Source organism: Mugil cephalus, chromosome 10 (genome assembly GCF_022458985.1).
Source record: "Mugil cephalus isolate CIBA_MC_2020 chromosome 10, CIBA_Mcephalus_1.1, whole genome shotgun sequence".
Classification (NCBI taxonomy): domain Eukaryota; kingdom Metazoa; phylum Chordata; class Actinopteri; order Mugiliformes; family Mugilidae; genus Mugil; species Mugil cephalus.
The window spans coordinates 114314-138652 of record NC_061779.1 but is presented as its reverse complement, the minus strand read 5'-3'; the positions used below and the strand labels follow the sequence as shown (position 1 = coordinate 138652).

General features: G+C 48.5%; 3 protein-coding genes across 5 annotated transcripts; 2 read left to right on the top strand and 1 right to left on the bottom strand.

The window, feature by feature from the left end:
- The first annotated feature begins 1396 nt into the window (after window positions 1–1396).
- Window positions 1397–10901, top strand: lsm14aa (LSM14A mRNA processing body assembly factor a). 3 transcript variants are annotated; one of them, XM_047596505.1, is made up of 9 exons: window positions 1397–1700; window positions 3613–3776; window positions 4605–4764; window positions 6852–7040; window positions 7317–7496; window positions 7728–7884; window positions 8537–8575; window positions 8915–9179; window positions 9298–10901. In XM_047596505.1, exons 1-9 carry the CDS (start codon window positions 1580–1582, stop codon window positions 9319–9321), a joined length of 1299 nt encoding a protein of 432 aa, XP_047452461.1. In that variant the 5' UTR covers window positions 1397–1579; the 3' UTR covers window positions 9322–10901. The 3 variants fall into 3 exon arrangements, with proteins under 3 accessions (XP_047452461.1, XP_047452462.1, XP_047452460.1); XM_047596506.1 differs by having other exon boundaries at window positions 7314–7496; window positions 9301–10901; XM_047596504.1 differs by having other exon boundaries at window positions 1398–1700; window positions 7314–7496.
- Window positions 10902–11534: 633 nt separating this feature from the next.
- gpia (glucose-6-phosphate isomerase a) lies at window positions 11535–20296 on the top strand. The gene is made up of 18 exons (XM_047596507.1): window positions 11535–11787; window positions 13689–13779; window positions 14834–14902; window positions 15104–15223; window positions 15345–15428; window positions 15538–15684; window positions 16895–16966; window positions 17061–17105; window positions 17477–17530; window positions 17632–17692; window positions 17811–17854; window positions 17935–18087; window positions 18177–18306; window positions 18399–18475; window positions 19415–19543; window positions 19626–19701; window positions 19840–19906; window positions 20010–20296. Exons 1-18 carry the CDS (start codon window positions 11669–11671, stop codon window positions 20131–20133), a joined length of 1662 nt encoding a protein of 553 aa, XP_047452463.1. The 5' UTR covers window positions 11535–11668; the 3' UTR covers window positions 20134–20296.
- A 193-nt stretch (window positions 20297–20489) lies between these two features.
- mphosph6 (M-phase phosphoprotein 6) lies at window positions 20490–22978 on the bottom strand. Its single transcript, XM_047596508.1, has 5 exons — window positions 22761–22978; window positions 22126–22238; window positions 21478–21568; window positions 20928–21028; window positions 20490–20858 (listed from the first exon to the last, which is right to left on the bottom strand). Exons 1-5 carry the CDS (start codon window positions 22803–22805, stop codon window positions 20729–20731), a joined length of 480 nt encoding a protein of 159 aa, XP_047452464.1. The 5' UTR covers window positions 22806–22978; the 3' UTR covers window positions 20490–20728.
- Window positions 22979–24339: the final 1361 nt, after the last annotated feature.

The following is a 24339-nucleotide window of genomic DNA, read 5'->3' as shown; positions in this document are numbered from 1 at the left end:
CGCATGCGCACAAGGCGAGGCTCGGTTCAGCGCATAGAAATACAACAAATAGATTTCACAGGAGCTGCAGGAAGAACCAGAACCTGCTCTAAAACTAATTTATATTCCAGCAGTTTATCTGTAAATAATCTTTGGGACTTTATCGCTGGTCACTGTTTGTTTTTAGACTCTTTTATTCAATGTTTAAGTTCTTGTTCTATCCTGTTCTTGTGCCTGAACTGTTGATGACACATTTACTCTATAGTTTAACTGTTTACTGGTGTAACTGCTGCTACTATTTTGTGCTCATAGTACAGGAGGACAGGAGGAACACCAGGGACGTGTGGAGCGGCTGTAACGTTTGAATTTCCCTAATGGGATCAATAAAGTACCATCTTATCTTATCTTAACTTAACTTATCTTAACTTCAGCTCACTAACCCAGGGAGAATCACTTTCTTTGATTTCTGGGTGGGACGCTGTGGTCGATGGGTGTTGGTGCATCCACTGTCTCCTGTATCACTGACTCCCTGACAGACGGGGGGGGGGGGGGGGGGTACCACTCTGCTCCTGTTCACCTCATACACCACTGACTTTCAGCACAACTCAGACTCATGTCACATCCAGACGTTTCCTGATGACTCTGAGGTTGTGGGAAGGAGGAGGAGGAGGAGGAGGGAGGAGGGAGGAGGAGGAGTATAAAGGACTGTGGACAGATTTGTGGGGTGGGCTGGAAGGAATCACCTGCTGCTTAATGTGGACAAGACCAACGAGATGGTGACTGATGAACAGATCCTCAGCATCCTGGGCAGCGACGTGGAGGTGGTGGAGGAGGACAGATACCTGGGACTGAGCATCTGTAACAGACTGAACTGGAGGAGCAACAGTGGCTCTGTGATTGGCTGGGAGAGGAGGACACTTCACAGACTGATACCAGTCATGGATCATCCTCACCTCCTTCTCCACCAGACGATAGACAGACAACGGAGCTCCTTCTCTAAGAGACTCAGACAAAGAACGCTACAGGAAATCTGTCCTTCCTCAATCCATACACCTGTTCAACTCTTCATCTGTATGTGACACATGACACTCTGTATAGTATTTACACTATACACTTTTTGTTTCAGTGTGTGTATATATATGTATATATATATATATATATATATATATATGCTGTTGAGTGCCTGTAGTTTGGTGCTGCAACGGTAAAATTTCCCAGTTTGGGATTAATAATAATCTAACAATAATCTATAATTAATTATAATTAATTAATAATTAATAAATCTATCTATCTATCTATCTATCTATCTATCTATCTATCTATCTATCTATCTATCTATCTATCTATCTATCTATCTATCTAGTGCAGATCTAGAGTTCGAGGCGCAGCAGAATCTCGCGAGACGCTGAAGTCTCGCTTTCACCGCGGGGGCGCGCAGAGGTTCGATGGAGTAGGAGGAAGCGGCCGCCATGTTGTAGCCGAGACAAACAGCGGAGACCGCGGAAAGAAACAAGCCGGGAGATTTGCTGTTCAGTCGGTTCTGCTGAGCGCACAGGTCCGATCCGTTCCCACGTAGCGGAGCTGAGTATCAGCGGGCACCATGAGCGGAGGGACGCCGTATCTCGGCAGCAAAATCAGCCTGATCTCAAAGGCCGAGATCCGCTATGAGGGGATTCTGTACACGATCGACACCGAGAACTCGACTGTAGCTCTCGCTAAAGGTAACAGCGCTGGGTGGTGTTATCGTACAGCCTGAACTCATAGTCCACCAATAAATAACACAATAAATAAGACCGTAACAGCGCCGAGTGGGGTTATCCTGCAGCTTTCACCAACAAATTAATAAATGAATAAGACAGTAACAGGCTCCCGGTTCCTACTCAGAACAAGTTAACAACCTGACACATTAAGAAGGTTAGCTCAGGGGTTAGCATTAGCTAGCATTACATAGCATTCAGAATCAGAAAAGACTTTATTGCCAAGTACGTTCAAAGTGTTCGTTACATTAAAAATACAAGTAAAAATAAGTCTTAAAAATAGACACTAAGTATAAAAAGTACATTTATCCGCTGTATATCGTTGCCAGGCTCCAGTGTGAAGCTACGGATTAACTCGTCTGGGGGAGAATTTAACTTCAGGTGTAATAATTAGAAGTTAAATCCGAAGCTGGTGTCGTGTTTGTAGCTCAAATAGTGATAAATAGTGAGTTTGTGTCATGAGTCAGCTCTCCAAGTCCAGTGCTAGGCTAGGTTAGCATGTGTGCTAGCTGCACGCAGAAAGAGAAACGTCACTACGCTTCTCACCTGGACGCGTGACGTCACAGAGGACGCCCTCACCTCACCTGTGCGTCAACGGATTAGATGGCTATTTAAGATAAGACGAGTTTTATGTGTCACATGTACAGTGAAGTATATTTTAGTACGTGCAGCCAGTTACACGTTACACGTCACTACAGGAGAAACAGTAAAGATTCATAAAGATGTGTAACAGAAAAATAACATAAAGCTTAAAGGGAAAGAGTCATCACATAGAACCGAGTAATAACATATAATACTAATAACTGCTACTGTTTCTAATGTATGAGGTGGACACGTTACATTACACACGTTACATTACACACGTTACATTATATCTACACAGGTGCAGTGTGTTAGATTCTCATCCACTCATGTTTACGTCCTCCAGTGACACTTTGTAAAGTTAAAACATGTTTTTATGGACATAGTTTTTGTATTTACTCTTGTTCCACGTGATGCTGCTCACTTAAAATTTCAAATAAAGTTTCTGAGTCTCAGTAAATGAAGATTCAAAGTTCTGATTGATACTGTTGTTTAGTTCAAATGTGTAATTGTCGTCCCTGGTGTGTTTTTAGTGTGAAGGTAAAGTCATATGTTAAACTCCGCTTAGAAAGACTTAGAACCAGCAACTTCTCACTGTGACGCTTCTAAATGTAGCTAAATGCACCAGGTTTAGTTTTAGAGGACGATCTGAGCAGAAACACACTGATGGAGAGGACATGCTAACTGTTAGCATCCCTGTTAGCATCTAGTCCGGAGTCAGTTTGGTTCTTTTTTTCTAACACAACGATGAGTCTCAGGCTGTCTGTCGTGAACCCACCTGGGCCCAGGTGTGTGCTCCCTGGTGGATGACTGCCAGTGGGTGGTGGTGGTGGTGGTGGTGGTGGGGGGGTCGGAGGGTCGGAGGCCGTAGACACATTGCAGCCACGTTTCTGTTGGCTGTGACTGAGTTCACCACCACCAGGATGAGACTGTGTGAGCGAATGAACAATGCAAACAATGTAAATCTAACAATGGAAAAGCACAACATGAAACCAATGCATCATTATTATTATTAGTAGTAGTTCCTCCCAACTACATATACTTATATTTTTTATACCTGCTGTTTTGCATTGTTTGCATCGCTGCCAACACAGATGTGTGAATATATATATATATTTCCATATTTTGTTCCTTGAACACTGCCTTGTTTGTTTGTAATATAGCTTTCGTATATTTTTGATGTTGCTATATTTTATTCTTTAGTCCACTCATGCGTGCGCTGCCTGTGATGCTGGGATGAATAAAGACATTTCTCTTCTTACTCAGCTCTAACGTGTGCTCTCTTCTGTGATAGTTCGTTCCTTTGGGACCGAGGACCGTCCCACCGATAGACCCATCCCTCCTCGAGATGATACCTTCGAGTACATCATCTTCAGAGGCAGCGACATCAAAGACCTGACGGTGTGTGAGCCCCCGAAACCAACATGCTCCCTGCCCCAGGACCCGGCCATCGTCCAGGTACGTTAATACTCAATTTAACCTTAAATGTAAAAACTAGATGTTAAATCTGAAGCTGGTGTCGTGGTTGTAGCTCAAATAGGGATAAATAGAAACTTAAGTCTTTCTTAGTTTTCTAAACCTCCTTATTTATGTCTCTTAAGCTCATCTGGGGTTTTTGTTTATTTAAACATCTGAGATTAAAGTGGTTTTGGTGGAACTCTGCTGTTCTCCATTAAAACAGATAAGTTTAATGTGATGACATCATTTTTATTAGACATGCACGATATTTATCGGAAATGTGGGGGGAAATTATGTCATTTTTTATCGATCTGATATGTACATTTTATCCGATAAAAAGATCTGATAAATTAATGAAATTTGGGGAGTTGTTTGCAGGCTGAGTAGCACCGCTAGCGCTTTCGTTTTAATTGTGTAATGATTTGATATGTAAATGCATTTGACTTATTCATTTCATGTGGTAAAGTTCGGCCTGTGAGTCTTTGCAGAAAATGACCACAAATATTGTGACATTAAAATAAGTGAACGTTTGAAGAACCAAAACCTTTGTTTGCTGTTATAGGTAGAAAGGCCAGAACTACTGCAGATTATATGAAGATTACATTAAATATAAAAATATTAAATGATTGGTATCGGTTGAAATTGTTCATATCGTGCATCACTAATTTTTATGTGATGATCTGGAGCTAATGATCAGTCAGTATTTCAGCAGGGACAGAAACTAGACGTCGTCCCGTCCACATCCTTCATCAGATAGTAGCGTAGAGGCAGTGTCTCCGTTTGTCCAGCGGGTGGCGTGTTCTTCATCTCTCCTCCCTCTCCCCTCAGTCCTCTATGAGCTCCAGCTCCTCATCTGCTGTGGCCTCGGTCCCGACCCCGTTCCAGTCCGCCGGGTCCTACGGCCTCTTCAACCGGGCCCCGGTTCCAGCCTACAACCAGTTCAGCTCCAGCCCCCTGGTGTCCCCCCAGTTTGGGCCGGTGGGAGTCGGTAAGTTCTGGTCCTGGGGGGTTTCATGTTGGGCATGAACATCCAAGGGTTCAGGGTCGACTTTGTGGCTCTGGTCCACGTGGAACAAGCCACAGGAATGAGGAGCGCTGGGTTCATGGCTTCGGCCGCTTCGGTCGAGGCCTCCTCCACCTGCTCCACCTCCTCCTCCTCCTCCTCCACCACCTCCTCCACCACCTCCTCCACCACCTCCTCCACACCCTCCACACCCTCCACCTCCTCCTCCACCTCCACCTCCACCACCTCCTCCACCTGCTCCACCTCCTCCTCCTCCTCCACCACCTCCTCCTCCTCCACCACCTCCTCCACCACCTCCTCCACACCCTCCACACCCTCCACCTCCTCCTCCTCCTCCACCTCCACCACCTCCTCCACCACCTCCTCCACCTGCTCCACCTCCTCCACACCAGCCTGGACAGACCAACACTAAGATTAATAATCATCATCATCGCCTTCCTACCCTACCCTAACCCTAAGAATAATCAGTGATAACGGGACTTCAGTGAACCCCCCGGACCCCAGAGTCCAGAGTCTGACTCTACTTCACCTGGTTCCTGTGACTTTACAGTTATTTTTAACACGTTGGAGCTAAAACCAGACTAGAACCATCAGATCCAGGAGGAACCAGTTAGAAAACCACAAACATGTTGAACCAACCATTTCTAGAACTTAGAATGTAAATCTAACCTGGACATTTCTAAAGCTGATCAACACATTTACTTATTTACAACTATTTCCATTAAAACTATTTAGGACCATGTCCACAACTATCAGGTGTCCAACCAGTAATAATGTCTGAATGTCTCTAAACTGTCTCCTGTCTCTATAGACTGAATATAGCCTCACTGTTGCTTAGCAACCACTGACACATCATGTCCTGATTGGTTGATGGATGCATGTTTCCACCAATAGGAAAGGGGCTGTTATGTTGTTTCTTTCTATCATGTGTAGCTGGCTAGCTCCCTCCTCCTGCTAGCTCTCTCCTCCTGCTAGCTCTCTCCTCCTGCTAGCTCCCTCCTCCTGCTAGCTCTCTCCTCCTGCTAGCTCTCTCCTCCTGCTAGCTCTCTCCTCTGGCTAGCTCTCTCCTCCTGCTAGCTCTCTCCTCCTGCTAGCTCTCTCCTCCTGCTAGCTCTCTCCTCCTGCTAGCTCTCTCCTCCTGCTAGCTCTCTCCTCCTGTTAGCGTTTTCTTCCGTGAACCAAACATGACGACAATATTCAGGACAAAGCCTCAGTTATTTAGAACCAGTCTAGTTTTACTTGGTCTAGAGACACTAGTTAAACCTGATCTATAGGATGAAGTTTCTACTACATCTTAAACTGGTTGTGTGACTCGAGAGGGAGGTTGTTTTTAAACATTAGTATTAAATGTAATAAACCTTCTGTGTTGACATGAAGGGAGCAGTGATGGAGCAGTAAAGTGTGTGTTCAGGTTAATAGATGATGGTTGATCCTCCCTCCATACAGGACGGTCAGTGCCCAGTGTCAGACTCTCCCCCCCGACTCTCTGGGGACTGAGGGTAAAGACATGTGGTGGTGATGAACCACAGGGGGAGACTCTAACATCTGCAGCAGTGTTGGTGATAACCTGCATGTCCTGTTCAGTCAGTCACATAAACAGTCTTTGTTCAGACATGTGCCACCAACCAGGAAGTATTTTCTCTAACCTCAACCTCCCTCAGACCGTTTCACCTTTTATATTTCTACATGAGGAGGGAAGAGACTCTCAGCTTTCTAACATCCTCTTCTTGATGTAAAGAGCTGCTATAGATCCATTAAATCCTCTTCATCCTCTGGTGATAAGTCTCAGGGCAGAAGCTCTGAGAGCAGCGTTGAGTTTAGTTTAGTTTTAAATAGCGTCTGATGATCTGATAATAAACTACCTGGCCAAAATAAAAGGTCACAGGGTCTAAGGTTTGGTTTCGTCTGGACTCTGTTGGATGCAGGTGGAGATGCAGGTGGAGGATGGACCGGACCTTTATGACCCGTCTGTGTATTAATAGAGTTAATAGATAATCAATGTGCAGGAGGAGTCTGGTGTGGATTAGTTGATGGATGTGATTCTCCTCCAGGTCCCAGCAGCCCCAGCATGGACCCCCTGAGGAAGAGTCCCACCTTGGAGCAGGTGATCCAGAACGCCCCCTCGGCGCCGGCCTCCTCCACCGTGACCCCGGCCCCCGGCCTGGGACGCATCGTCCCCTCCGCTGGTGTCCAGAGCGTCCAGAAGGTTCAGCACCAGGACGGCGTAGACACGAGGAGGGGTGAGGCGATAAGACTCGCGTAGACCTGGACCAGACGCACTGGTTCCTCTGGTTTGACCTGATCCAGGTTTAATAAAACCGACCTGTTGGACCAGATCAGGACGACAGAGACTAATCTGTCAGAAACCAGGGTCCTTCAGGTCTGATGCTGGTGTGTAGAGAAAACCCCCAGACTTCCCATGATGCCTCAGTGTTTCCATGATCGTAGTGAGTGGGTTTTGTCCTGGTCCTGGTCTGTCAAGGTTCCAACTAATGGCCTCTCTCTCTGTTTAGCAGCCGCCGGAGCTCCGCCCACTCGCCGCGGCCGGGGGGGGGGCCACCGGGGGCGGGGGCGGTTCAACGTACGGCGAGACGGGCCCATGAAGTTTGAGAAGGACTTTGACTTTGAGAGCGCCAACGCACAGTTCAACAAGGAGGAGATCGACCGAGAGTTCCAGAGCAAACTGAAGCTGAAAGGTTGGAACCTCTGAGTTTATTGGTCAACATAACAGAAACAACATGGATGTAGCGACAATGCTAATTAGCATCATCAGTCCCTGGATCCTAGTGTGGGATCAGGTTTGTTGAATTCAGAGACAGTTTGTAGTTCCTGAAGGTTTTAGTTGTGTTTAGTATCAGGCCCCATTTACAAATATAGACCCAGTGAGTCAGACTAATAAAGACCTGGTCCTCTCTGTGCTGGTGTAGAGGACAAGACTCTGAACGGGGACGAGAAAGGAGACACCGGCCTCGAGGCTCAGACCAACGAGAGCAACGCTGACGAGGAGGGAGATCCCCTCGGCCCCAACTGCTACTACGACAAGTCCAAGTCCTTCTTCGACAACATCTCCTGTGACGACACCAGGTACTGGTCCTGGTACTGGTCCTGGTCCTGGGTCCTGAGTCCTGAGTCCTGAGTCCTGGGTCCTGAGTCCTGGGTCCTGGGTCCTGAGTCCTGAGTCCTGGGTCCTGGGTCCTGGGTCCTGGGTCCTGAGTCCTGAGTCCTGAGTCCTGAGTCCTGAGTCCTGAGTCCTGAGTCCTGGGTCCTGGGTACTGGGTACTGGGTCCTGGGTACTGGTCCTGGGTCCTTGGTCCCGGGTACTGGTCCTGGGTCCTGAGTCCTGAGTCCTGAGTCCTGGGTCCTGAGTCCTGAGTCCTGGGTCCTGGGTCCTGGGTACTGAGTCCTGAGTCCTGAGTCCTGGGTCCTGGGTACTGGGTCCTGGGTACTGGTCCTGGTCCTGGTCTGAGAGCTGAAACACAGAAACGTCTCCGTGATTAGTTCAGAACAACATTTTAATGAATTGTATCATTCGTTTGCTGATGAACTGTTTAGTTTAATTCCTGTGGTTAGAGCGGAGACACTCGCTAATGTCGCTAATATCTGGATCTGACGCTAATTAAAAGGTTTCAATCAGAATATTAATCACAAGTTAATTAATTAGACATTAATTAATATGTTATATCAATGTTAATTAGAGGTTAATCAGGTGTTAATTAGATGTGTCTCTGTCCAACAGGAAAGCGAACGACAAAGCTGGAGGCTCCATGTTCCCAAGGTGAGTTCAGACCTGATGTTAATCAGCTTCACTGATGGAGACGACATCACCTCAACCTCCCATCTCCTCCTCCTCCTCCTCCTCCTCCTCCTCCTCCTCCTCCTCCTCCTCTGTCTCCTCCTCCTCCTCCTCCTCCTCCTCTTCCTCCTCCTCCTCTGTCTCCTCCTCCTCCTCCTCCTCCTCCTCCTCCTCCTCTGTCTCCTCCTCTGTCTCCTCCTCTGTCTCCTCCTCCTCCTCTGTCTCCTCCTCTGTCTCCTCCTCTGTCTCCTCCTCCTCCTCTGTCTCCTCCTCTGTCTCCTCCTCTGTCTCCTCCTCCTCCTTTGTCTCCTCCTCCTCCAGGGAGCGGAGGCAGACCTGGGCTGAGGAGAGGAGGATGAACGCCGAGACGTTCGGCCTCCCGCTGCGTCAGGGCCGAGGTCGAGGAGGTTACCGTGGTCGTGGAGGCGTTGGTTTCCGAGGAGGTCGGGGTCGAGCATCAAGCCGAGGGTCCTTCGGGCCTCCCCAGGGAGGAGGAGGAGGAGGAGGAGGAGGCGGCGGCGGCTACAGGGGAGGATACAGAGGAAACCAGGCAGGCCGGGAGTTTGCTGACTTATCATCATACAGGGTAAATTATTTATTTATTCTGAGTGAATGAACCTTATTTTATTATCACTACTGTTTTTATATCATGTAATGTCCATATAATACGTATGATATTATAAATAAACACATCTCTGTTCCAGAAGGACAACAAAGTGGCAGCGTAGTGAGGAGGAGGAGCTTCTTCAGAGGGGGCGGAGCCTCTTAGAAGGAGGAGGAGGAGCCTCATGGGAGGGGGAGGAGCCTCTCCAGAGGAGACCCAGTTGGTTGATGTGTTGCCTAAAGTGATAAGGATTTTCTCCTAGTTGTATATTTGTCACCAGCACCGGACTTGACTCTTGTATCCGACGTTGATCCGAACCCTGGAGTCCAGGTCCCTCTGGAGTCCAGGTCCCTCTGGAGTCCAGGTCCCTCTGGAGTCCAGGTCCTTCTGGGGGGGCGCTTGTTTTCTGGACCCTGGTAACGTCTCCTCTGACCTGGACGTCGACCTTCACCTTTCTCACCTCTTTTTCTACCGTCACCTCCTCCTCGTCTGTCTCCTCTCAGCTGATCACTTAGCACGTTAGCAACCGCCGCTAGTAGTTCATAAGTCCAGAGGGGTCATAGGTCAACGCTTAGTTTTCATCACATCCCAGACAATTATGGACACGGAGAACATAAAATACTCAACTTAAACCTTTTATCTGAAAATTAAGCAGAAACTCTGTCTAATCAGTTTGTTGGTTTTAATTTGGGTGGTTTATCTCCTCCGTAGCTGAAGGTAGATAAAATAATTATTATTATTATTATTATTATTATTGTTGTTATCATGGGCTCCATGAGACGCCATAATTAACTCTAATTAATGAATTGACAGACTTCATTCTGTCCTGGTGTTCACGTTCCTCAGATCTGGGTCGAAGCTCCAGACTCGACCCAGAACTAAACCAGACTCATTCAGATAATAATCAGGACGGGGGAGGACGGGGGAGGACGGGGGAGGACGGGGGAGGACGGGGGGACGGGGGGGACATGTGTCATCCGCTTCACGGCTTCGACTCCAGAACAACAAACCTCCTTTAAAGTTCGTCACTGCTCAGGAAACAGAGGCAGGAGTCTTTCTTCTGCATTAGCCTTGATGCTAACCGCTAACTTCCTGTCAGCGACTGGTTTGGAGGGCGGAGCCTCATATTCCAGATCAGTAATTTGCTTTTAAAGGATGCATCAAAAAATAAAAACATTTAAAGAGTCGTGTGCAGAAGAGTCAGTTTTCTTAAGGATAAAATCTAATGAAGATTTTTAAAATCATACAAATAAAACGTGTAAAACTTTAGAATCACTTTCTGTTCGTCTCTGAGTCTGATCACATCATCCGAAAGGTTTTTAATTTTACTTCAACTTAATTCTCCTCAAGTTTCTACAGACGAGACCAGATTAACAACCGCACCCTCAGCATGCTAAGCTAAATAGCTGCTGCTCTAGCATCGTGCGCTAGCATGCAGACAGGATAGGATTTAATTAAACTGGTTTATATCTGACTCCGAACACAACATGACGGATGTTGCTAAATTTCCAGAAACAAACCGAAGTGTTGATGCAATAAGAGGAGGAGGGGTAGAGGGCAGGCAGGTCGAGCCGGATCAGGTCGGATCAGGTCAGACCAGGTCCCGTCGGTCCAGTCAGACCTCCACCTCCATCCTCTCTGGAGTCTCAGCCACACATTTGTCGGACTTTTTATTAAAAGCAAATAATAAACCGATGTTCACTAGATTGTGTCTGTGTTGTTCCTTATTTACAGGATAAGTTAGCATCAGAGCTAATGTTGAGCTAACAGATGATGCTGTTTAATTGTCAGTTTCTGGTTCTGATGTCCTCTAATCCAGAAACTAAATTTAATTTAATCATGAATAAATGAATTAAGCCTGAGTTTATATTTGTGGCATTAATCAGCCTCCATATATTCACTCATGCAGAGTTAAAATGTTTTTAAGAAGTGAGTTGTTCCGCCGCTAGGGGGCAGCCTCGATTCCTGAATGAATGAGTAAATGAAGGTGAATTAAAGAGACTCGATTAAAACTCAGATTTTATTTACTTTTTGAATGTTTTAATTAATGTAATATTGTCACTAGTTCAGCCCCACATGTAGAGACGAGGCTGCGGCTCGTGTGACACTAATCTGCCGCCACACGTGAATAAAGCAGCAGCTCTGTTGTGACTCATATCAGTGGCACTAAGTCGCCTCCATACCTTCATGCTCTACGTGACAAGCTGCGGCACCAATCTCCCCCCATGCGCTCCCGCTCTACGTGATGGGGCGTGGCCTCTGCTGTGATTGGTCCAAACGGTCTGACCAGCAGCTCCGCCTCCTGGGTTTCTTCCTCTTCCTCCTCCTCCTCGCTGCTGTCAGTCAGTCAGTCCACAGGACCGAGACCCAGCACTAATCAGGACCAAAAGCTCCTCCAGGACCAGGACCAGGACCAGGACCAGGACCCCCCAGCTCCTCCAGCTCCTCCAGGACCAGGACCTGCCGCCGCCATGGCTCTCACCGCCGACCCCAACTTCCAGAAGCTGCATCAGTGGTTCAAGGCCCAGGGCTCGAACCTGAACATGCGGGAGATGTTCGAGGGAGACAAGGAGCGATTCAGCAAGTTCAGGTGAGAGGAGGAGGAGGGAGGAGGTGCGAGAAGGAGGAGGGAGGAGGTGCGGCGGAGGAGGAAGTAGAGGAGGAGGTACAGGGGAAGAAGAAGAGAGACGAGACATGACCTTAGCATGTTAGATTCATCATGGTAGAACCTCCTCCTCCTCCTCCTCCTCCTCCTCCTCCTCCTCCTCCCCGGGACAGGCTCAAGGTCATGTCTGTCTCCGTCCTCCCTCCTCGGTCCCCGGGGCTCCAGACTTGTCCTCTCCCGTCGCGGGGCCGTTAAACGCGGCGACGCCTCCCCAGCCTCCGGCTAGCCGTTCTAAGCTAGCAGCTAGCAGCGTGCTAATGTCACGGGGTCCATTATCGGACGGACCCTCCTCTAGTTTAGATGTGCTGGTTTGTAAACTCTGGACTGTGATGAAAGTCCAGTTCTAACAAGGACCAGTTTAATCCGGACTAATGTCGGAAGTCTTCTGTGATCTTAATCCGTGTGAATGGCCAATGTCTGTAATTAGTAGAGTAAAAATTATAAATGTCCTGAATGTCCCTGTTTCTGGTAACAGGTCCTGAGATAAACCTGGTCCAGAACCAGTACCTGGGATTTGGGGGGGGGGGGGGGGGGGGGGGGGGGGGGGGGGGGGGGGGGGGGGGTGGGGGGGTTAATACTGACAGGTCCTTGGTCATTTCTTCCCCGCATCATAAATATATTTTATCACCCAAATTAACTAAAGCTGTCACAAGTTAACTTGTCCTCCGCAGGTAAAGCTAGTCCCGTTAGCTCCTTAGCTCATCTTTAGCTCCTCTTTAGCTGCTGTTAATGTTTAAATCCGATGTTTTCTTCGTGTCCCATCAGAGCTGCCTCCTCGTGTGTTTGACCCGTCGCGGGAATAATTCGTTTTATTGTCAGATGCTAATGCTAATGCTAAATAGGTCAGTATTGATCCGCTTGTAACGACCTGTTGGACCTGGTGTCCGATAATGGACGCAGCGCAGGAGAGGATGAATCAGGCCGCAAAGAGGGCGAGAAGCAGGTCTACGTAGTCCCCCCCGGGTCTGGGTCTACGTAGTCCCCCCCGGGTCTGGGTCTGGGTCTACGTAGTCCCCCCCGGGTCTGGGTCTGGGTCTACGTAGTCCCCCCCGGGTCTGGGTCTGGGTCTAAGTAGTCCCCCCCAGGTCTGGGTCTACGTAGTCCCCCCCGGGTCTGGGTCTACGTAGTCCCCCTGGGTCTGGGTCTGGGTCTGGGTCTACATAGTCCCCCCCGGGTCTGGGTCTACGTAGTCCCCCTGGGTCTGGGTCTGGGTCTACGTAGTCCCCCCTGGGTCTGGGTCTACGTAGTCCCCCCCGGGTCTGGGTCTACGTAGTCCCCCCCGGGTCTGGGTCTACGTAGTCCCCCCCGGGTCTGGGTCTGGGTCTACGTAGTCCCCCCTGGGTCTGGGTCTACGTAGTCCCCCCCGGGTCTGGGTCTACGTAGTCCCCCTGGGTCTGGGTCTAAGTAGTCCCCCCCGGGTCTGGGTCTGGGTCTACGTAGTCCCCCTGGGTCTGGGTCTAAGTAGTCCCCCCCGGGTCTGGGTCTGGGTCTGGGTCTGGGTCTACGTAGTCCCCCCCGGGTCTGGGTCTACGTAGTCCCCCTGGGTCTGGGTCTAAGTACCCCCCCCCCCCTCGATTCATCAGAATCAATTATGTCTCAGTTCAGATTGAACCTGAATTTAATTTGTTTTCATTAGTTTTCTCTTCTCATTTTTTATTTCACATTTAAACCAACATTTATTCAAATTAATGTTCTTCGTGTTTGTGGACGTGAAATTTAAATGTAGTTTAATAAAGTTTAATATAATGTATAATGTAGCATAATGTAGTTAAATAAAGTTTATTCAAGTTTAATAAAGTTTAATAAAATTAACTCTGTGTCCTCAGCACCGTTCTGCAGACGGATGATGGTGAAATCCTCCTCGACTTCTCCAAGAACCTCATCAACCAGGACGTCCTGGCGCAGCTGCTCGCTATGGTATGTTTCTGGTCCCGGGTCTGGTCTCAGGTCTGGTCCCTGGTCTCGGGTCTGGTCCCAGGTCTGGTCTCGGGTCTGGTCCCTGGTCTCGGGTCTGGTCTCAGGCCTGGTCCCTGGTCTGGTCCTGGTCTCGGGTCTGGTCCCGGGTCTGGTCTCAGGTCTGGTCTCAGGTCTGGTCCCTGGTCTGGTCCCTGGTCTGGTCCCTGGTCTCGGGTCTAGTCTCGGGTCTAGTCTCGGGTCTGGTCTCGGGTCTGGTCTCGGGTCTGGTCTCAGGCCTGGTCCCAGGTCTGGTCCCAGGTATGGTCCCTGGTCTGGTCCTGGTCTCGGGTCTGGTCCCTGGTCTGGTCTCAGGTCTGGTCTCAGGTCTGGTCCCTGGTCTCGGGTCTGGTCTCGGGTCTGGTCTCGGGTCTGGTCTCAGGCCTGGTCCCAGGTCTGGTCCCTGGTCTGGTCTCAGGTCTGGTCCCTGGTCTGGTCCTGGTCTCGGGTCTGGTCCCGGGTCTGGTCTCAGGCCTGGTCCCAGGTCTGGTCCCTGGTCTGGTCTCAGGTCTGGTCCCTGGTCTGGTCCTGGTCTCGGGTCTGGTCCCGGGTCTGGTCTCAGGCCTGGTCCCTGGTCTCGGGTCTGGTCCCGGGTCTGGTCTCAGGCCTGGTCCCTGGTCTCGGGTCTGGTCCCGGGTCTGGTCTCAGGTCTGGTCGCTGGTCTGGTCCTGGTCTCGGGTCTGGTCCCAGGTCTGGTCCCTGGTCTGGTCTCAGGTCTGGTCCCTGGTCTGGTCCTGGTCTCGGGTCTGGTCCCGGGTCTGGTCTCAGGTCTGGTCCCTGGTCTCGGGTCTAGTCTCAGGTGAACAGTGTGTGAGCTGCTGCCGTGTGTTATCGCTCGGAGACGATGAACAAACATTTCACCACTGCAACATTTCACCATGTGATGTTGAAACCGAACGTCTTTGTCCTGAAATTCAATGTTGACACGAAGGAAACCAACGACTCGAAACCACTTCCTGTTCAGATCTGGTTTGAGCCACGTTCCTCCAGATCCCAGATAACAGCTGTTTCTCCTCAGGCCAAGTCCAGGGGCGTGGAGGAGGCGCGGGACCGCATGTTCTCTGGGGAGAAGATCAACTTCACAGAGGTACCTGAACGCATTCCTGTGCAGCTAACGCACCTGAATGCACCACGCAACACTACACAACACTGCACAACATGCAATGCAACACAACGCAACACGACACTATGCAACACTACACACAACGCAATGCACTTGAATGCAACACGTAGTGCAACGCAACAACGTGTAGTTTGAGGGGCTGTTTCAGGGACTGTGGTCTTGCAGGGCCGGGCCGTGCTCCACGTCGCTCTCAGGAACCGATCCAACTCCCCGATACTCGTGGACGGGAAAGACGTGATGCCCGAGGTCAACCGGGTCCTGGACAAGATGAAGGCGTTCTGTCAGGTGAGCTTGTCCTTGGCCTTCCGAGGGTTCAGGATTGGGTTAGAGGTTGGTCCCGGGCCTGGTCCCGGTCCTGATTCTGGTCCAGGGAATCCTCATGTCACTGCTTTGTCTGTGTTTGCAGAAAGTTCGCAGCGGCGACTGGAAAGGCTTCAGTGGGAAAAGCATCACGGACGTAGTGAACATCGGCATCGGCGGTTCAGACCTGGTGAGTCTGGGTCTGGGTCTGGGTCTGGTTCTGGTTCTGGGTCTGGTTCTGGGTCTGGACTCATGGGACATTCATCACTGATTACTGAGTGTTGTTGTGGTGCGTTCAGGGACCTCTGATGGTGACCGAGGCTCTGAAGCCGTACTCAACCGGAGGACCGAAGGTCTGGTTCGTGTCCAACATCGACGGGACTCACATGGCCAAGACCTTGGCTCAGCTGGACCCTGAGACCACCTTGTTCATCATCGCCTCCAAGGTCCAGTCTAACTCCAGTCTAACCCTGGTCTAACTTCAGTCTAACTTCAGTCTAACTCCAGTCTAACTCCAGTCTAACCCTAGTCTAACCCTAGTCTAACTCCAGTCTAACTCCAGTCTAACCCTGGTCTAACTTCAGTCTAACTCCAGTCTAACTCCAGTCTAACCCTAGTCTAACCCTAGTCTAACCCTAGTCTAACTCCAGTCTAACTCCAGTCTAACTCCAGTCTAACTCCAGTCTAACTCCAGTCTAACCCTAGTCTAACCCTAGTCTAACCCTAGTCTAACCCTAGTCTATCTCCAGTCTATCTCCAGTCTAACTCCAGTCTAACTCCAGTCTAACCCTAGTCTAACCCTAGTCTAACTCCAGTCTAACTCCAGTCTAACTCCAGTCTATCTCCAGTCTATCTCCAGTCTATCTCCAGTCTAACTCCAGTCTAACTCCAGTCTAACCCTAGTCTAACTCCAGTCTAACCCTAGTCAGCCCCAGTCTAACCCTAGTCTAACTCCAGTCTAACCCTAGTCAGCCCCAGTCTAACCCTGGTCTATCTCCAGTCTATCTCCAGTCTAACCCTGGTCTAACCCTGGTCTATCTCCAGTCTATCTCCAGTCTATCTCCAGTCTAACTCCAGTCTAACCCTAGTCAGCCCCAGTCTAACCCTGGTCTATCTCCAGTCTAACTCCGGTCTAACTCCGGTCTAACTCCGGTCTAACTCCAGTCTAACTCCAGTCTAACCCTAGTCAGCCCCAGTCTAACCCTGGTCTATCTCCAGTCTAACTCCAGTCTAACTCCAGTCTAACCCTGGTCTAACCCTGGTCTAACTCCAGTCTAACTCCAGTCTAACTCCGGTCTAACCCTGGTCTAACCCTGGTCTAACTCCAGTCTAACTCCAGTCTAACTCCAGTCTAACCCTAGTCTATCTCCAGTCTAACTCCAGTCTAACCCTAGTCAGCCCCAGTCTAACTCCAGTCTAACCCTAGTCAGCCCCAGTCTAACCCTGGTCTATCTCCAGTCTATCTCCAGTCTAACTCCAGTCTAACTCCAGTCTAACTCCAGTCTAACTCCAGTCTAACCCTGGTCTAACCCTGGTCTAACCCTGGTCTAACTCCAGTCTAACTCCAGTCTAACTCCAGTCTAACTCCAGTCTAACTCCAGTCTAACTCCAGCTGCTGCGGATACTGATGCCCCAGGCTGTGTTTGTTGTTTGCAGACATTCACCACTCAGGAGACCATCACCAACGCGGAGTCGGCCAGAGACTGGTTCCTGCAGACGGCTGGAGATGTGAGTACACGTGGAGTAATCTGATTACAGGTGCTCAGTACTCTGATTACAGCCTGGTTCAGTCTGAGGGTTCACGTTCTTCTGTCCTCCACAGAAATCTGCCGTGGCTAAACACTTCGTGGCTCTTTCCACCAACGCGGTGAGTTCCTACATCTGGGTTCAGGTTTTATCTGATACCGGAGCTGGTGCTTAAGGAAAGAAGGTTCAGTACCAGGGAGGTCCAGTATCAGCAGGTCTGGATCTGGTCCAGGTTTTATCTTCTGAAACGGAGCCGGTGCTTAAAGAATGAAAACATTGAAACTTTGTCCAAAAACGAGCCTTTTTATTTTTAACTAAACCAATCTAAAGTTTTCCTGCTTTCTCATCTTGGTTTATTCTGAATGAATTCTAACATGATCCAGACACGTGATGTGTCTCACGTCTCACGTCTCACGAGGAACCAGGAACCAGGAACCAGATGTTTAGTTCCTGGTTCTCTGTCAAACTTCATGTTTCCTGTTTTCTCTACAGCCCAAAGTCAAGGACTTCGGCATCGACACTGAGAACATGTTCGAGTTCTGGGACGTAAGTCTGAGTCTGGTCTGCTTCCTTAGCTTTAGCATTAGCATTAGCATTAGCATTAGCTTTAGCTAACGGGCTCTGTCTGACTTCCTGTTTGTCCTCAGTGGGTCGGAGGTCGTTACTCTCTGTGGTCGGCCATCGGTCTGTCCATCGCCCTGCACATAGGTACCGCGCCTCACGCCTGAATATTAATATTATTAATATTATTATTATTAATACGTTATAGGATGAATATTGATAATAATAAGGTGATGAATCTGATATAAATGTTCGTTTGTTTCAGGCTTTGAGAACTTTGAGCAGCTTCTGTCCGGAGCTCACTGGATGGTAGAGGACACACTCATTTCCTCTCAGAGACAAAAGGAATCAGTTACTAACTCATTACTAATTATCTGTCCTCTCTGCAGGACAACCACTTCCGCAGTGCTCCTCTGGACCAGAATGTCCCCGTCCTCCTGGGTGTCCTGGGTGTCTGGTACGTGAACTTCTTCCAGGCGGAGACACATGTCCTCCTCCCGTACGACCAGTACCTGCACCGCTTCGCCGCCTACTTCCAGCAGGTAGGACATGCCCCAGGGGACGGACACCGGAGACGGCTGGTCACCTCATCACCACCCAGTCAACTCTGTCTCCTTCTCTGTCTCTGTAGGGGGACATGGAGTCCAACGGGAAGTCCGTCACCAAGGACGGCAGCAGAGTGGACTACAACACGGGACCAATAGTCTGGGGAGAACCAGGGACCAATGGACAGCATGCCTTCTACCAGCTGGTCCACCAAGGTCTCTGGGACGGACGGGGATGGCGCTGATGTCCATCATGTCCTCTCTAATGTCCATCATGTCCTCTCTAATGTCCATCATGTCCTCCTCAGGGACTCGTCTGATTCCTGCTGACTTCCTCATTCCTGCTCAGTCTCAGCATCCAATCAGAAACAACCTGCACCACAAGGTAACGCCCCCCGTCCTTCTGTCCCTCTGTCCCTGTCTTAGATCCTGGTGGCTAACTTCCTGTCCCCCGTCCCTCCGTCCCCGTCTTAGATCCTGGTGGCTAACTTCCTGTCCCCCGTCCCTCTGTCCCTCTGTCCCTGTCTTAGATCCTGGTGGCTAACTTCCTGTCCCCCGTCCCTCTGTCCCCCTGTCGTAGATCCTGGTGGCTAACTTCCTGTCCCCCGTCCCTCTGTCCCCCTGTCGTAGATCCTGGTGGCTAACTTCCTGTCCCCCGTCCCTCTGTCCCCCTGTCGTAGATCCTGGTGGCTAACTTCCTGTCCCCCGCTTCCCTCTGTCCCCCTGTCTTAGATCCTGGTGGCTAACTTCCTGTCCCCCGTCCCTCTGTCCCTGTCTTAGATCCTGGTGGCTAACTTCCTGTCCCCCGTCCCTCTGTCCCTGTCTTAGATCCTGGTGGCTAACTTCCTGTCCCCCGTCCCTCTGTCCCTGTCTTAGATCCTGGTGGCTAACTTCCTGTCCCCCGTCCCTCTGTCCCCCTGTCTTAGATCCTGGTGGCTAACTTCCTGTCCCCCGTCCCTCTGTCCCTGTCTTAGATCCTGGTGGCTAACTTCCTGTCCCCCGTCTCTCTGTCCCCCTGTCTTAGATCCTGGTGGCTAACTTCCTGTCCCCCGTCCCTCTGTCCCTGTCTTAGATCCTGGTGGCTAACTTCCTGTCCCCCGTCTCTCTGTCCCCCTGTCCCCCTGTCTTAGATCCTGGTGGCTAACTTCCTGTCCCCCGTCCCTCTGTCCCTGTCTTAGATCCTGGTGGCTAACTTCCTGTCCCCCGTCCCTCTGTCCCTGTCTTAGATCCTGGTGGCTAACTTCCTGTCCCCCGTCCCTCTGTCCCCCTGTCTTAGATCCTGGTGGCTAACTTCCTGTCCCCCGTCCCTCTGTCCCTGTCTTAGATCCTGGTGGCTAACTTCCTGGCTCAGACTGAAGCTCTGATGAAGGGGAAGACGAAGGAGGAGGCGCGAAAGGAGCTGGAGGCAGGAGGACTAAAAGGAGGCGCACTGGAGGAGCTGCTGCCTCACAAGGTAACGCCTGCTCCTCTTCCTCCTCCTCCTCCTACTAATATTACCCCCCCCCAGACTGACGCCACCTCCTCTGCTCCTCCAGGTGTTTGAGGGGAACAAGCCCAGTAACTCCATCGTCTTCAAGAAGCTGACTCCGTTCATCCTGGGATCTTTGGTTGGTGAGTGGACGACTCGCGTCATGTGACACGTCTCAACGTTGCATCATCAGGAGGACAGAGGCCTGTGCTAACCATGTGCTAACCATGTGCTAACCATGTGCTAACCGCGTGCTAACCGCGTGCCAACATGTTTTTCAGCCATGTACGAACACAAGATCTTCGTTCAGGGCGTCATGTGGAACATCAACAGCTACGACCAGTGGGGGTGAGTTCACCTCCACACTCACGCGTCACGCGTGTCGTTGTCGTTGTCGACCTGTGTTGACCTGTGTTGACCTGTGTTGACCTGTGTTGTCCTCTGACCTCAGGGTGGAGCTGGGGAAGCAACTCGCTAAGAAGATTGAGCCGGAGCTTCAGGACGACTCCGAGGTCACGTCCCACGACTCCTCCACCAACGGCCTCATCAACTTCCTGAAGAAGAACTTTGCCTGAACTCCTCCTCTTGCTCCTGTAACTCCTCCCCCTCCTGCTCTGATTGGCCAGCCTTCCTGCTCTGCTCTGATTGGCCGGCCTTGTTGTCTGTGCACATGTTACTGTAGGTGACCCCCCTCCCACCAGCCGCTCCTTCAAAATAAAAGCCCTATTTGTCACTGGAGTGGTGTGTGTTAGAACTTCCTGTTCATCGTCATTAAATCATTAATTACCAGAAGGACGCGTCTCAGAGGACGTTGGTCCATCATGAGTCTGGAAAGACCTGTAGTGGACTTGAACGTGTTGTGGTTTTTCTGGTTTTTTGGACTCTGATGAGGAGGAGGAGGAATCGATTTAATAATCACTCAGAACAACAATGGCTTTAAATCACGGCCTGATTTATTTCGTGGAAATGAAACAATGAGCTCAGGACGTCTTTTTAGCTTCACACTTATTCCTCATGTCTTTACGTATGAAGCTAGCTGTTAGCTTAGAATAAAGACTGTCTCTATTTTGTCCCCATGTGTCCAAATATTAAAGGTGAACCAGGGACCTGTACATTGATCCGTATAAAACCAGGATGTATAACATCCAGCTGCTGTGACGCTTCGTCGCTTCAGTCCTGCGGCTTCATAAAACTTCTCTTCGTCTCCGTGACGTTTTGATTCACGTCGTCCTCGTCCATCGTCGTCCTCTCGCGCTTCTTTGCAAACTTCTTCTTCATGCTTCCGACTAAACTCTCGTACCTGAAAACACCAGAACAGAAACTCAGAGACAGAACCAGGAAGCGTCGGATTCTCAGTCTGCGTCGGTACCTTCGAGCCATTTCTTCATCGGTGACGTCTGTTTGCATCCGACTCGTGTCGTCGTCTCTGTCCTCCTCCTCAGTCTTTGGATTCATCAGAGCCATGAGTTTCTACAACCAACAGAGGAAACATTACCGTCGCTCTTCACTCGTACCTGCAGCCTCGACCCAAAACTTCATCTTTACACATTAAACATGTTCATGGGTCTTTTTAATGTTAAACATCAGATCCATTCTAATTTAATGTGTGGTGTTCCTCAGGGTCCAGTCTGGGTGTTTTTATTCTATTCCTTTCATAAATGGGAATAAGACCAGGACACCACAGACCATGGTGACAACCGTTACCATGGTAACCGAGCAGAAAGCTAGAGGCTGCAGCACAAAGAACAGATTAAAACTAGAAAAACAATACAGAAAACATGACTTGTGAAAGGGTTTGGTTGTAAACATCAGTTAAAATTAACCAAATTAAAGGTTCCAAACTAAAATAAACATAATTCATAAACTGATGGACGTTGATCCAGAGATGAATGTGAACAACAAGAGAAACGGAGACAAACCTCCACTTCTGGATTAAAACCTCTGAAGGACATTCGACCGTAAAACAAGTCTTCACATGGAACAAAACTCTTTTCTTCTAAAATCAGATTCCTGGAAAACATGAATATTAAAACAACCAATCAGATACATTTATTAAATAAATTTCATCTTTCAGACCAGACTCCAGTCAAAAAAACTCTCATTTAACATTCACAGCATCTCTGTGTGTTTGATGAGAAACTGAGGGAGAATGATCTGATTAAAGATGAAACTAAACAGGAACGGATCATGTTAAAAGGTCAGATTTATGAATGGAGTCTGGTGTGACTGAGCTCTTACTCTTTAGCTTTGTGCCATGTTTATACAAAAAAGCAGAAGAGGTCAATCACTGGTCATGAGACAAGAAGATTAGAGATTGAAATAAATTAAGTAGAAGGACAAATAATCAACAATAAAAATGAGAAAGAAAATGAAAACATGAACATTATTCCCCTTTAAACCATGCATCATAGAATTTAACAGGGTTTTCACTTTTCATACAGTTCGTACACCTTAAAGATGAGATGTATTTGTTGAATTCACATGTAAATCCTATGAATCACGGTGCTGTTACTAGTACATTCATTCTGGACAACACATGTAATAATATAGTTTTGCAGTGAACCTACTCTTTGGCCGTGAGCTCTGGCAGGTCCAGGAACCAATGCTCATCACTGATGATCCTCCTCTCGTCCTCCTCCAGCTGCTTCCGGGTCTCAGCGTCCAGACCTCGCTGCATGAACTGGACTCAGACCAGGAGACAAACATCCATCAGCTCGTCCAGCGATAATTAGGACTCAGTAAAGTATCTCATCCAGCAATAATTCATCGCTAATTCTTAAACAATTAGGACTTGAGCTTTAACAGAATCAGCTATAAAAGTGACTAATTAGTCGATTAACCGATAAACAGCTGATCAACATTAAGCATCAACCTGCAAATAAACATTTTCTTCTTTTAAGTGAAAAGAGAATCGAGTGTTTTAATAAAATGATCTGATGTGAACTAATGTTTAAACGGTTCTGTAAATGATCTCCTTCATTTAACTCGGTATAATTCAGTGAGACGTCGTTAACTGGATCCGTTTAAACCCGAATTCAGTCCCGGTTCCGTCCCGACATGAACCACTTTGATTTGACTTCGGTTCTTCAGTTTCTCTCTTTTTGTGAAGCAGGAAACTCTAAATCGTCCTTTTTATGAACGGAGTTCTAGTTTTCTGGAGCTAGCTAGGTGCTAACTAGCATGCGACTGCTAACTCACGGACCTTCATGCGCAGCACGTTCTTGGAGAGCTTCACCGAGTCGGTCATCTTTGATCGACTAATACGCGACTAATGAGCCACTATTAAAACTACAAGCACCGCACCGATAATGAGCTAAAGAGCTAAAAAATAACAGTAAAAAAAAAAAAGCTTAATGCTAAAGGCTAACGGCACACGCTCCACAGCTGTTGTTAAATAGACAGAAGCAGTGGAGCAGCTATCACCAGTCCCTGCTAATCGATCCCTGATGTCACCGATGAAAAATTGAACAGCAGATTAAAAACAATTTTTAATTTAGTCAAATTAACACCGTTCAGTTCATCCTGCAGCAGATAAATGAATCAATTAGATAGATAGATAGATAGATAGATAGATAGACAGATAGATAGATAGATAGATAGATAGATAGATAGATAGATAGATAGATAGATAGATAGATAGATAGATAGAGAATAGGACAAGAACACTTAAAAAACACAAGATACAAGTTACATGGGGAGATAAGGTGCAGTGGCAAGATGATGGCAGTAGGACTGATGATATGGCGGTAGTGTTATTGTAACTACACAGTATATAATATAATATAATATAATATAATATAATATAATATAATATAATATAATATCATATAATATAATATAATATAATATTATATAATAATAATAATAATAATAACATACACATCGAAATGTGTCATATGTGCAAGGTGAATTAATGGTCTGGTTTTGAAATACACAGTCTGGCCAAAACAAACAACAACAAAAGCTGAGCTCATAGTCCAGCGCCTCCTGGTGGATCATTAGTTCAACAAGTCATTTAAGACCAACTGATGCAATGAGGAGCTTCTCATTTCCCCAACAACCATGTGTAAAGACACAGGAGATGTTAGTCTGGTGGAGGAGAAGATGTTAGTCTGGTGGAGGAGATGTTAGTCTGGAGGAGATGTTAGTCTGGAGGAGGAGATGTTAGTCTGGAGGAGAAGATGTTAGTCTGGAGGAGAAGATGTTAGTCTGGTGGAGGAGAAGATGTTAGTCTGGTGGAGGAGATGTTAGTCTGGTGGAGGAGAAGATGTTAGTCTGGTGGAGGAGAAGATGTTAGTCTGGCGGAGAAGGGTCAAATCATTGGCTGCATCAAGCAGAGGAAACATCTATGGAGAGGTTCAGGTCCAGGTTCAGAGGATGAGGTCAGCTGACTCCCTGAATACACTGAAGGAGCAGGTTCTTCCATCCACCAGGATTCATGGGGCTCAAATAGAGAAAGAGGTTCAGGGAGCATGAGACCAGACCAGAGTCCAGACCTGAACCCAGAGAGAAAGTTTGGGATGAGCTGGAGACTCAGACTCTGACATCATCAACACAAGATCCTTGTGGGCGTTTGCACAGGGCGATAAAGAATAAAAGTAGAATAAAGCAGATTAGATCAGTTCAGATTCATTTATGTCTCCCAGGCTCTAGGATCAGGTGGAGACCAGCAGAGGCTCAGGTGTCAACAGCATCACCTGACCTCTGACCTCTGGCCATCAGCTGTTTGGATGCTGTAGTAACAGGACAAATGAATCTGATGGTTCAGTCCTCTCTGCACC